The sequence below is a fragment of the Galeopterus variegatus genome, unplaced genomic scaffold, assembly GCF_000696425.1.
Source record: "Galeopterus variegatus unplaced genomic scaffold, G_variegatus-3.0.2 Scaffold10197, whole genome shotgun sequence".
Taxonomy (NCBI): domain Eukaryota; kingdom Metazoa; phylum Chordata; class Mammalia; order Dermoptera; family Cynocephalidae; genus Galeopterus; species Galeopterus variegatus.
The window spans coordinates 33152-47029 of NW_007736308.1; the positions used below are offsets into that span (position 1 = coordinate 33152).

General features: G+C 50.8%; 1 protein-coding gene across 2 annotated transcripts in view; it reads right to left on the reverse strand.

The window, feature by feature from the left end:
• Window positions 1-12159, reverse strand: part of PMP22 (peripheral myelin protein 22) — a 32720-nt gene extending 20561 nt beyond the window's left edge. Inside the window, exons 1-3 of one of the 2 annotated variants that reach the window (XM_008594127.1) lie at window positions 11955-12159; window positions 7555-7661; window positions 6019-6118 (exon numbers count right to left, since the gene is read on the reverse strand). In XM_008594127.1, coding sequence (XP_008592349.1) covers window positions 6019-6118; window positions 7555-7632 — 178 coding nt within the window. In that variant the 5' untranslated portion in view covers window positions 7633-7661; window positions 11955-12159. Of the gene's footprint in view, window positions 1-6018; window positions 6119-7554; window positions 7662-9340; window positions 9483-11954 lie in introns of those variants that run through there. The other variant, XM_008594126.1, reaches the window with a different exon arrangement.
• Window positions 12160-13878: the final 1719 nt, after the last annotated feature.

Below are 13878 nucleotides of genomic sequence, written 5' to 3' on the forward strand. Positions count from 1 at the left end.
ATGATTCTAGAATGCACACATTTTATGTGCCTAACTAACGTCTCAGCATGAAAAGGTTTATTTATCAACCCCCTTTTCTTCTGAGAGAGGATTTTCATGGGAGACAGGTTTTACCGATGACAAGCCCTGCCTGGGTCCTGCCTCAGTTTGATTCTCTGAAGCTGGTGAAGACCAGGCCAAGTGGCAGAGCAAGGCCAGGGCTGTGCCCCTCCAGCTGCCAGGCTTTCAAGCACTCTTTTCCAGGAATCTGACCCATTCTGCCACACACCAGGTCCGCACAGATGAAATAAAGCCTGGGAGAACATTTATGTGTACTTGGACTTAATATCTGGATAATTTGGGGAATTTAAAACAATTAGTATTAGTTCACTCAATAGCAAGGCAATTGTTTTGCCTGAACCCTCTGCATCAGTAGATTTTAAACTCGTCCACGGGGACTTGGAGAGGAGGCTTGTCACATCCCTGCCCTATACCAGAGCTTCCGAGACCTTATCAATTTGTAAACCAAAGCTCCAGGAACTGGCCTCTTCGTCTCGGCCCCAGTTTGCTGGAGCAGATGCAGCCCACAGGCCCTGTCCACCACAGCCTGTGGCTCCACTTAATCGAGGCAGAGAGAACTTCTTTGTCACTCAATGTCAATTTTCTAGCATAAAATCATGTTAGTAGCTGTTTTCTGATTGTGAAACAAACAGATCTCAATGAGGCAACCATGCGAGGCAGCAAAGAAAAAGAAAACAACCAAAGTCATGAGAATCCCACTACCCAGGATAATCCCTGAAAATATATTGGTGTGTTTTTACTTCGTAAGATTTCTGACATATTCTGCCTTATGAATGCTTCCGGACTGTTATTCCAACTCGGGATAAAACAGACTGATGAGAAACACATAAGACACAGCAGGTCCAAATGAAATTGTAAGAATTAGAAATGTATCCATAAGCACCAAACTCCTTACTAGCATCTAGAAGGACCTTCGGGACGGCCTGCTGTCCCACCCTGCCCCTGCTGTTCCACAGCTCCGCCTCGCTCCTTCCCTCCTGGCACTCTTGCACTCGACGGTCCCTCTGCATGGGACCTCCCCCATGTCCATGTGACTGGCCCCCGGTCATCCTCAAGGGGTCGCTCCTCAAAGAGGCCTCCCCTTTGCACCGCAGTCCCTCGTTATCACATGACCCCATCCTACTCTGTAGTTCCCGTCACTGCCCCAGGTTACCCGTGGTTATTGACCACCTGCCCCGTGAAGTGGGAGCTCTAGTTCACTCTTGTGTCCTCAACAGTATTGGGTGCATGGCAGATGTCCAACGAATAGCTCTGAACGAAAGAACAGGAAAAAGGAAAGCAGGGAGGGAGGGAGGGAAAAGAGAGAAAAGGAGAGAATCCCGAAGTGGGAAATTCATGTTTAAGGTGCTAAGAGAAGCTGAAACCCCAAATTGGAGGGGAAGAGAGCAGGGAGGTGAGATTCAATGGGAAGCAGGGGCAGATCATTTAAGGAGATTCCTATGGGCCTTGCTAAGGATTTTCACCTGAAGATTAAGAGAGGGGCCTCTGAAAGTTTTTTAAATGAGGAGTGATATGATTAGGTTTGTATTTTTAAAGATATCACGTTGGATTCAATACAAAAAATGATTCACCAGGGAGCAAGAAAGGGTGCGGGCCAACTAGCTGGGGGCCTGCCTCGGTGGCTCTGACAAACGAGGCGGCGGCGTGACTGCAACCGTGGCAGCAGACATTGGAATGATGGGATGGCCTGTGGGACCGTGATGGTTCTGATGATTCTGAGAAGGGAGAGGGAAGGAAACACGTCAAGGCAGACTCTAGACGTCTGGCTTGCTGGTTGGTGGAGCAGCATTAACTAAAATACCAGCAAGCAGAAAAGGGGAAGATTTGGCCAAGGCGGACAGAGACTGACTTTGGACACACTAGCTTGGGGTGCCTCTTAGACATCCCAGTGGAACTGTCTAGTAGGCAGCTGGGTATACAGGTCTGGAGTTCAGAAGGGAGAGCTACACTGCAAGAAAACAAAGATTCAAGAGGCACCATTAAACAATAATAAGACTTTATTAATATCTGGGGAGGCAGGAGAGAAATAGGTAAAGAGAAGGCTAAGAGGATTCTCCAGCCTCTGATGTAGATCAGTGCAAGAATGGTGGTGCTGCTGACCCAGCCCAGGATACAGCACAGATGGAATAGCTGAAGAATGCTACAAGAATTGAGCCCTGCTCTGAAACTGCACAGGGCCCCGCTGAGCTATTGTAAAAGAGCATGATTGGGTATGGGGGTGGCGGTCAAAGCCTCAGAGAGAAGCACTTCATGCCAGTTTTACAGGAAGGTGCTTGCTATTAAATTTCTGTGAATTGAGAAGTCATGTTTCCCATGAGGCCAAATGATTGCTTTTCTCAGCCTCCCTTGTAAACAGGCATAGGTGTGGCTGTGTGACTGAGTTCCAGTAAAAGATAGAAACCAAAGTTTGTTGCACCATCTGGGGACATTTCATTAAAAGGGAAAGGTATGCATTCTTCCCCTCCTCTGTTCTCCACCTTATTACTTGAAGCACAGATGAGATGGCTGGAGCTCTAGCAGTCTTTTGGTCCTTGAGGATGAAAGCCAAACCCAAGAGATGATGCAAAATATATATATATATATATATTTTTTTTTTTTTAAAGAGCTAGAAAGTACCTGGATCTCTGACAATCTCATGGAACTGCCATACCTTTCTCAGGCTCCCTTCTTTCAGACTTACTTAAAAAGAGAGAGAAATAAACTATCCTATTTAAGCCACCCCCATTTGAAGATGTCCAGCTATATTCGGTTGACCTTAATCCTAACCAGAACACCAGCCAGATGGTCTACCACGTCCCATGCATCTCTTCCTCCCTGCCTTAGGTCACATCATTGCCCCGACAGGGAGCATCCTCCCCCTTGCCTGTATTTACTTAAATCCTGCCCATCCTTTGGAGGATGGATCAAATTCCACCTCCCACCAGAGATTTCCCTTCTACTTCCTCCCCTGAACGCTGGCACTGTGGGCCTGCCCCCACTCCTTGGCATCTGGCCTTCCTGGCCTTCACAGTGAGTGACTCACCCCTCCACACTTACCTCCTGACTGCTCAGTGATGCTCGGATCATCAGGGCCAAGGCCCATGATTTCCAGGCCCTTGGACTCCCTGGGCCAGTGAGGTATTCCACATACGGTCATAATGAAAATGCCCCAAAGGAGCTTCTCTTACCTCTGCCTACAGCCAGGATCGGGAGAGGGCCAGGATGCATGAAGATAAATTTAGAAAAACAAGAAGGCAGGCAGAGTTGAGGAAAGTTAGTAAGAAAGCTAAAACTACTTTCAATATTGAGAGGCAGCCTGGGGGGACGACCTGCTAAGTTTCCCTCTGACTATGTAACCTCGATATTAGGCTGGCTCACCATACACCACCAGGAGGCACCATGCATATGGAAAATCACAAGTATGGTGCGTTCCGAAGGGAGGGGCAGTGCCACCACCCCGCACACAGAAAAACGAGTCCCTTCAGAAAAAATCAGCAAGTCATGTGAATCAACCTCTTTGCACATACCACTCTTGCAACACGGTCTTCACAAATCCATATCAACAGTGAATTACTTTTGAATACTTAAAAAGTATGTTTCAAACATTCGGAGCAAATACAGACAAAGTGAGTTGTTTGCAACTAAGATAGTTCATTTGTAAAGGCAGTCTAATGTTTTAAAAATTATATACCAGAGCGATTGTCAGACCTAATCAAAAAAAGGCAGAGGAGGCCCCCAAGGATTCACCACTCAGAGCTGAGGCTGTAACGTGCCGACACTTCAGGAAAGTATCAGCAGAGATAACCATGACTGGGGAAGTGGACATGAAAACTTCTCATTTAGAAGAAGCCTGAGTGGAAACTCAGCTTGTTTAAGAGCGTGTCAAGATTTCCTCAAAATGTCCACATTGTGAGAACTGAGAAGGCAGATGTGGAGAAGGGACACTCTCAGGTCCCCAACCAGGTGGATTTGGAAGCCACACTAAAGACCCTGAAGTCATTGTAAATGAACCCAAGATGAGCTTGGCACACAAGGAGCAAGTTGAAAGATAACCAGTTTTCTGATTAAAATAACACTAGAGCCTCATTGAGATCTGCTTCTGATGCCACGTGACAGCTATTCCCAACCACAGAAGACACAGAATGCAGGTCAGTCACAGACTACGAGGCAAGATTGCTTTCTATCCTGCAGACCGTTTTGTACACAACTTAACAATTCCTCTGCTGCCTGGTTTCTGCTGAAACTCAGCCGGGTTTTAACACGCCTGCCAAAACTCCCGCCTTCTGGGTCTAAGAGTGCAGGATTCCGTGCCAACCCCACGTGGCCAGATGCCACTTGGGGATGGCGCCTGTGGACACTGAGACCAGGGCGTCAGAGAGAGCCTATCCTTTCGGGCCAAGTCACCACTTGTGACCACCAGGTGTCAGTAGCGAGTCGGGAGACTCCCATCCTGAGTCTTCAGGGACCCTGCCAGACCCTGAAGGGGGAGAAACCGGAAGCTGTGGCTTTGGGAACAAGCAGTGCTACCCTCACATATTCAGGCACTCATTTACTTGGTTGCCAACTCACCATGCAAACTCATCATGCAACCTCTAGGACGGTTTTAATTCAATGCCTTGCACACACTCAGAGAAAAGAAGCACCACTCACTTCTAGAGGACTAGAGTCTTCCCCCCACCCCCAAAAGGTGAAAACATGAGAGTTTTCTACTCCTTGCCTATCCTCCCCATATAAATTACCAAACAAGCACTTTAGCAGTTTCTATTTATGCTGAGGTTCAAGGTATTTGATTGGGTCTTCAGCAACTCACTTGGGTACTACTGGGGGCAGAGCCCATAGGAGGGAAAGGCCAGCAGAGAAAGTGGCTGGTGCGAAGCCAGAGCCAAGGGCCGCTTCGCTGCCTGCTTTACTGAGCTACATCTAAACTGGTTTCTCCCACTGGGTGTAGCATCTTTCACATAAATATTGGATCTACACATAGCTGCAGCAACACTGAAAGCTGTACTTGACTGGTCTTTTAAACCCAGTGTGTCAGGAAAGCAATTAGCTATTTCTATAGCTACTTCCCTTTCCAGGCTGAGGACATCCTGGGAATACAAGACCATGGACATCCTTGGAACACGAGACCATGTGGAGCCAGGCCTACTGGGATCTCAACACCAATCGTGTGACATACTCAGCCACCAAAACAGCACATCCTGTTTATCTTTGACTCTTTGCATCCACAGACATGGGGTACCTGCTGAGCACTCCTTTCCCTTCTGGGTGCTCAAAGTATCTAGTGGATGCTTCTGCTTCCAGTTATCCCCCTAACTTGACCCTAATGAAGCTTCTAATACCTCATAAGCAAAGATGCTGATGACAGAAAAGAAATAAAATCTCCTGGATTAAGGACCCCCAGGCTCACCTTAGGGTTTTCCAAATCCTCATCTTGAAACAAGGAGCCACTCAAAGGTTTTGATGCTAAGTGGCACCACTGATGTCCAACACCTGAAAAGGCAGTCTTATAACTGGGGTACCCAACGCTGGTCCAACTATCCTTGAAACAGCCCCACTGTCACTGCAGCAGGAAGAGGCAGGATATTTCTGGATAGAGACAGCCACCAAACCAAAGATGCCCATCAGATCAAATGTCCCACTGGGGTCTGCCTGAGGCTTAGGTATCATGCCATCATTACTACTTACATGTGTCCACATTTCTATACTCACGAAAAGCACTACACAAAGTGATCAGGAGGGAGCAAAAGGGCATTTCTCTAGGTAGAGAGAATCACAGTGATCCCTGGGATCTTATCTTACCCAGTGAGAAGCCCGCCCTTCCCCTTTCATCTTGGATTAATGGCTCCCTGTCACATTCCACCACACCCCAGGAACGATTTTCTAGCCTGTGTCTTCCAAGAAGTGTTTCCAGGTCTGGACTGAGAAACACACATTACACACATCTAAGGACAAACTTACGGAGCAAAAAGCCAGTCTCACCATTTGCCGATGATGAAAAACAGTGTTGGATGTTTCCTGAGGAAGAGGCGCTGCAGTTCTGCCAGAGATCAGTGGCGTGTCCATTGCCCACGAGCCATTGCTGGAAAGAACCAGACATACTGAATCAGAGGAGGTACTAATGAGTGAAGGAGGGGGAAGGGAGAAGTCCAAGGGAAGACCAAGAGCAGACCCATCCACCCGGCTACCTGGAGCAGCCCTCCACCTGGCTACCTGGAGCAGCCCTCCACCTGGCTACCTGGAGCAGCCCTCCACCTGGCTACCTAGAGCAGCCCTCACCACCTGGCTACCTGGAGCAGCCCTCCACCTGGCTACCTGGAGCAGCCCTCACCACCTGGCTACCTGGAGCAGCCCTCCACCTGGCTACCTGGAGCAGCTCCATCTGTCTGGCTACCTGGCCCATCCCTGTCCTGCCTAGGCCACTCCTTGGTCAAGATCACAGCCATGTCCCAGAAATAAGACAGGTGGCAGTCTGTACAGACATCACGTTGGGGTGAAAGCCAACATTTTGTGAGTTAAAAGCACTTTCTAAATGGAAAAGTACCCCTCCACACACACACACATGCACACACACACACACGCTATTGTGTGCAGAGATGTGTCCTATAGTAGAAGGACCCATAGACTCAACTAAGGACACCTGCATTCAAGCCTTCTCTCCTCCCCTGATCTCCTGGGCATCTTTCCCCAAGCCGCCACCTCTCTGAGCCTATTTCCTTACTCATAATTTCTATCAGTCTGACAAGATAATCACCAGGCACAATTAAAATGTTGGAAAGATACTTGTAAATGATAAACCCACTCGCGAATCCCCAACATTATTTCTCAAATAGCTTAGGAAATCATACTTACAATATACTTTACGTTAAGAAGTTAAAGCCACAGGCACATAAACGCCTGAATCTGGGCTCATCTTCATAGCCAAGAAAATAAGTTTAAAATTGAATGTGCTTGACAGTTTTGTAATAAAAGTTATCCTGATGACCTGTTCATATCAGTGGAGGTTTTACTAACAAGGTGCTGTGGTCACATCATAAAGCGGACCTGGGACTCGTGAATTCTTTTTCCAGAAAAGCCCATTTTAACTTTTAAATTTCAAGTCCTATAAGGATGTTCTATAAATTAAGCCACCCATCTGACCTATGGTTTGGAGCAAAGCAAATTCTCATAAGTATTCCACTTATTTCCTTAAAGAGGCTGCATCAACAACAACAACAAAAAATGCTAAACAATCTTACGAAATGAAGGTCTGGGGACACTAGATCTGCACTCAAGTTATTTAGTTATTTGGCTTAAACAGAGGCCTGCGTAGCTAACCCAGTCCAACGCTTGCTTCCTTCCAACCCCAGAATCTGCTCTGGTTTTCTCAAAACAACTGAAAAGGGGCAGATTGCCAGAAACTGCAAAAAAAAACCGCCCCGGGACATCTGAGACTGCACGTTATCTGCCCATAACAACGCAGTCCTGAACCGGAGGGAGCAGGGGCCGGGGAGCCTCCCCGCCCCGCCGGGCACTCACGCTGACGATCGTGGAGACGAACAGCAGCACGAGCACTGCGACGTGGAGGACGATGATACCCAGCAACAGGAGGAGCATTCTGGCAACAGGTCTGCTCAGCGGAGTTTCTGCGGGCGGGGAGAGAGAGCCGGAGGGGGACGTGAGGCCACACGCACTGGCCCGAGAGCTGCGCGGGCCGAGCGGGCGGGCGAGGCGGGGAGGAGCGCGCAGAGGGAGGGTCCCTGCGCTCGCGGAATGCGGGTCCTGGCGCCGCGCCCGCAGCCCGCCCACGTGGGCGACGGAGCCCTAGCGCCGCGCGGTGGCCGACAGGGGGCAGCAGGCGACCGTGGGATCCCCGCCCGGCGCCTAGCTGCGCCCGCCTGCCACGGAATAGCTTTTGCTTTTGGAACAAAACAAGCGGTGAGCACGTCTAAGTCACCCCAGGAGGAGAGGGTCTCCAGAATGCCAAGGAGAGGCCACAGCACGCCCCCGCGCGCCCTGGGCGCGTTCCCAGGGACAGCGCAACGCGGGGAAGGGGGAGAGGCCACGTGATCCCAGACCCCGGTTCAGATGGCGAACGCCCCTGGGGTGCGCAGGTCGGGGTGAGGGGTGGGCGCCCAGGTTTCTGCCAGAGGACACCAGCGGCCTTTGGGGTCCCAGACCCCGGAGCACCCCGCATTCCGTTAGTCTGCAAGTGTCCACGCGCTTCTGCCAGCGCAGGGGGCGTCCTGGCCCCAGCTCAGCCTGGCGTAGCCACTGGCGGCTCCGGAGCGACTGTGCAGAGCCGGGGGAGTGTGGAAGGGAAAGAGTCGCCCGGGAGGCTGGCCCGGACCCTGGGCTTCCCGCCGACCGTGCGCTTTCCCGGGCAGCCCCTGGGGGCCGGCGGCATCCCACTCCCGGCCGGGCCCCACGCGCGTTCGCCCGGCCGTCCAGCCTGCGCCCCAGGCCCACCCGGTCACGCCCGAGCTCCGGTCTGGGCGCGGCGGGACACAGCCCGGGAGCCTGCAGCTAGGGGAGCCGATGTCCGGCAGGAAGGAGAGACCTGGAGGACAGGGTTGAGTCCGCCGAGAACTCGCGGTCTGAGCCAGCAGGACATCTCTGCCAGGTCGTGCGGTCCTAGCCCCTCATCTTACAGACTTTGGGGGACCGATGGGTGGGGTAACCTTTTAGGGGATATGTCTGGCTGTAAAAGAACAGCTGCGTCTTTGGGGACCATTGCAGGACGGAGTCTTGGGCCAGGGCGACAACGTTTCCAATAACTCAGTTTAAAAAGCACCCAATCCCAGGCTCCTCCGTTCGTCTCTACGAGTAACACATTCAAAGAAACCCTGGAACGCACTGGAAGAAATGAGCGAGGTCTTCTGAAGACTCCGGGGGGGTTTCATTAAATCCCATGGCTCTTAGTTTCCGGGAGTGGCAAGGGGAGGACGCTCGGGCAGGGGGCTAGGAATTGGGGGACCACAGGGGTCCACTACCCCCGTGATGTCTTTCGCAGGGACTGCTTTGCCAGTGCGTCCCCGAGTCGACGCCTCCCCAGAAGGCAAAATCTGGGTCGCCCTTATCCTCTCTCCAGACACGACCACCACCACGCCGGCCCTGTAGGGTCTACAGACAGTAAAGGCACGCCTCGCCATGGCCCTCCACGCCCCGTAGGACCGAGACGAGACAGACAGGGTTCCCTGCGTCCCTGAGAGAAGCCTCAGGAGCTGGCCAGAGCCCGCGCCTGCTCTGCGCTCTCTGGCACCATCGATGAAAGATGCCCGCTTTTCTCTTCCATCTCCTCCACCTTCCCCACCAGATCACTTACAGCCCGAAGGGATAGCTGTCCCCAATCCTCAGAGTGGCTTCCGGCACAAACGCGGGGCTGCTGGCGTCCCCAAAGACGGCTGCGCTCGGGGCTGCGCGCGCGCGGCGAAGCGAGGGGGCAGTGGGAGGCTGCGGCGTTCCCCTTTAACGGGAACAACGCCCTGTTTGCGTCGCTGCAGTAGGGTGTGTCCCCGGGTCAGCGTGTGCGGGAGGGCGGGACTCAGGGAGGAGAGGGGGCCAGAGGAGGGAGGGCAGGAGACAGTTACTTGGCCTTAATGCGCCTTAGGAAAAGGGCGATCTCTGCAAAACCGCGGCGACTTTTATTCGAAACTACAGTCCCCTGAGCTGTCTCACCTTCCACCTCCCCTGGCTCCGCCGAGCTCACGGACACTCAGTGTTGACTGGTGAACTGGCCCCTCCGCCCCCTCGGCCCACGTGGAAAAAGCCCGCCAGATGTCCCCAAGGGTGCCCAGCGCTGGGCTTCGGGCCGCACCGACGTCGCCTGCGCCCACGCGGGCGCTCAGGCTGGATTCCTCTCCTACGGGTAGGAGAGGGCAGGGCGGGAGCTAAGCTCTTGAAGACGTCCTCTTCTCTTGGGTCCCAGCGCACCTGGCCTGCCCTGGCGTCTTAACTGGGCACACCTGCGCCACCCCCGCCCTGGCTGTCCATGTCTGCACCTAGAAAGTGTACCGGCTTCCTGGGAATCAAGGGGACCAATCTAGTGGGCTCTGCTTGGGTGAGAATTGTGGGGAGAAGGGAGAGTCTGACAGACTACAGGACAGCGTGCCCAACCCTGGGATCCAGCTCCTCCCAGCCTGGCACAAGGAGACCACAACCGAGTATGCTCCTGGCGAAGTTTGCCTGCAGCAAGCAGTCTGGATTGGCTCCCAGCCTTGGCAGGCAACCTGGCCACGGGGAGGAGGAGGTGGCCATTGGAGGTGGAAGAGCAGCCAAGGAAATCAGCTGATTCATAGCCGCCTGCGCCCAGCCCCGAGGTGCAGGGAGAGGGGCTAGCCCTTCTGGGCTTGGCGCAAGTTCTCCCAACTAAGAGGCTCCTGCAGAGACCAGGGAACGTGAATGTTCAACGTCTGTCTACTAACGCAGTTGTCACACGCACCCGCCCCACCCCCCACCTGCCACTGTGTCCTAAAACCTCACCATTCGAAATGATTCAAGTAATTCCACATTATTTTACTGTTTGAAAGTAGCTGCTATTTGTATGTTCTTCCTCTTCAAGTAAAAATATTTGAAAAATCCTTCAAACCATAGCCTTTTTTAAAACTCTTCTTACATTATCAGATTTAAAAGAATACTTGTAAAAACTATATTCAGTGCCCGTTATATACCAGGCACTTGACCCGGACTTTATTACATAGGCAGTCTGTGAGGGGCAGTATGGTACAATGGTTAGGAACTCTAGCTCTGGACTCAGACAAACCAGATCACCCTGCTTACTCTTGTGAATTTGAGCAGTTTCTTAAGTACAGTGAATTTCGGTTTTCTCATCTGAAAAAGCGATTAATAATGCCTGCTTTTCAGGGTTATGATGATGATTAAAGGAGACAATATGTGCAAAATAGTTAGCTTAGTGTCTGGAACGTAATGAGCGCCAGCACCCAGTAAATTATTGCCACTGTTATTATATCACATGTAACCTCATATCAACCCTTCAAGGAAGACCTGACCACCTCTGCACTGAAATAACTCCCGGAGTTTTATATATACTTGTATACAGTCATATATATATATATACCCATATATGTATATGAGTAAATACTGTATATAGTTATATGAAAGCACATATGCAAGTACAATGACTAAAGTGTTTTCTCCCCTACATGGGTCATTTTAGAGGTTTAGATTTGCCCTAGAAATTATTGCCTTGTTTTATGCCATTCAGACTGTTATTTATTTAACCAACATTTATGTGGTCACTATGTACCCAGTACTGTTGTAAGCACTTTACAAATATTAGCATATTTAACTCAGGATTTTCTTTCCCTTCCTTTTTGTTTTTCAAGTAAACTTTTCAATGAATTATAGTACACATCTAGAAAAGTGCACACATTGTAAGGCACAGCTGGCTTCTTCCTTTCTTTTGAACCCAGTATTTTAATCAGGAACCCCCTAGGTCATGCCACGCCCTAAGCTGCCAGACAGGTGAAACCATCCATCCCTCACTGCCTCTCGCTTCCTGCCTGGCTCCCAGTGGTAGAGGAGGAAATGCTACCAGTTCAGTGTCGCCTGGGATGGGCCACACCCAGTGCCATCCCAGCCAAAGCTCTACCACAAGCTTCTCCCTAACCTGCTTACCAAGAACACCCGCCAGCTGTGTGCACAAAGCTGTTTCCCAACAGGGAAAAGGCATCTGGAGTCCTTTTTCCTTCCAATTTGGATGTGTTAGGGGTTCTCTAGATGCTCTCAGACAGCCCTCTCACCTCTCCAGCTCTTAACCAAGGATTTTAAAAATCCTCTAACTTTCCAGTCACTTCCAACACAAATGTGCTGCCTCAGCTGCAGTCCACTTGCAGTTTGCAGGGGCTGGGAAATTGGACAAATCTCTGTAAAGCATAAGCACACACCATCCAGGGGCACAGTTTGCCAATAAAACTCACCAGACCAAAGAGCGTAACCCCTTCCTCCACGCCGATTTCTTTGCAGTCAAATGCTAGGGCGCCAAGGCAATGCCCTCCCCACGGGGCAGCCAGAGACCTCAGCTGACAGACCCTCAACCCTGCTGTTTCCGACCAGGCTCCCTGAGAGGTTCCCTGGTGGTGCTCCCTGGAACTGAAGCCAGACCAGGCGTCTTTCCAGTTTATTCAGGGGCTGGTCCAATGCTGGGATATGTCATGGTGGCCTGAGAGGTTCTCAGCCTCTACTATTTAAAGAGACAGTGTCCAGTTTTGTGTTCCTTCCACAAGAGAGTGATCTCAAGAGGCCTGCAGGGCATGGAGAACCAGGAATGAGCATGGAAAAGAGCTTTGGGTATGCCCGAAACCTGTGATGTTCTCCCTCGAAGTGCCAGCCTGTGTAATAGGAAAGAGGTCCCTCTGGTTCTTAGTGCCCTCCCCTCACCTTCCAGGGAATTCTGCAGAGATGAAATGCACTGTGTCAAAGGTCTGTGTGTCTAGTGATATATGCATGCAGATAGGTTTCATTTTAAATAACACATCATTTTTAGGAACTCAAACATTGCACAGGTAATCTCAGCATCACGCCAGGGCACCAAAAGTCTCAAAGTCAACAAACTAGATCCACTTTGTTCTAACCCCCAGTTGGGAAGGGTCTCTACCTGCCCTGTCTGCATAGACCCCACCTCACCTTACCACAGTGATAATGTATTAGAATGAAACCTGGAGAAATGGGTTCTTCTGGCTCTGTCTTTAATGTGCCCTTAATCAAGACATTATTAAATGTTGACCTTCATGAGATAATTTAATCCAAATAAACAGACCTCTATTGAAAACGCTCTAACCCGTCAGGCAGGATAGGCTGTGAGAGCAATTAGAAAGTGTCGGACAGGGAGGAAAATGAAGGCAAGGTGTTCTTCAGGCTCTTTGCAGCTTGCACCCACCCTTCATGGTCTCAAAAAGAATCCTCCATCTCTAGCACCTGCTCGTAGTGAAAACTCCAAGATGAGTGGACCTGTTTTCATAGAATGAGTTTCCTAAAATTCTGGAATTTTCCCCACCTCTTAAGTTAGGAGTCCCCAACCCAGAGTAACTCATAGAGTTTGGAGACGTCCCTCTCTGGCATAGAAACTTTATGTTTCTCGGACTTCCAAGTCAGGAGGGGGTCTTGGTGGCCCTCTCCCCCATCCTGCTCCCAGCCAGCACCTTTCCAGTCCAAATGAAACAATTTCACTTTTCTCCATTTGCTTGAGTCATTTTTATTTTTTCAGCAGTGGTTCTCAGCGCTGACTGCTCGTTAGAACCACCTGAGAGCTTTCCAGATGACCAGCTTGGGGCCACGCCCAGAGAAGCTGACTCAGTTGGTCTGGGGTGGGGCTCAGGTACGGGAACTTTTTCATGTTCCCCTTCTGGATGTTTCATTGTCCAGCCAGGATGTCATCTGGATTTCCTTCCAGCTCCCTCATGTTGTGGAAATCACATTGAGAAAAGGCTCAGTATGGCTGCAGTATTATACAAGCATGGTTCAGTCTTGCCAGGCAGAACAGATGTGGGTGTGGGTGTGGGCGTGGGTGTGGGGTGTGTGTGTGTGTGTGTGTGTGTGTGTGAGAGAGAGAGAGAGAGAGAGAGAGAGAGAGAGAGAGGTGCAGAAGCCTCTCTCAATCCTTCTCTAACATGGTCTAATGGTCTTTGGTGGGGGTGGGCAGGGCTGGGAACCAGTGAGCACGGTTTTTCCAACCTCTCCAGACAACCTCCCTTCCTGGTACTCCCATGACCAGACTCTGAAGGTTGCACGACAGAGGCTGCTGCCCCTGAGGTGGGGACTAACCCTGGAGACATTTAGAAGATTATTTCTGATCCAAGAGCTAAGAATTCAGAGGAAGGGGGATGGGGTGCAGGTGGGGGGCAT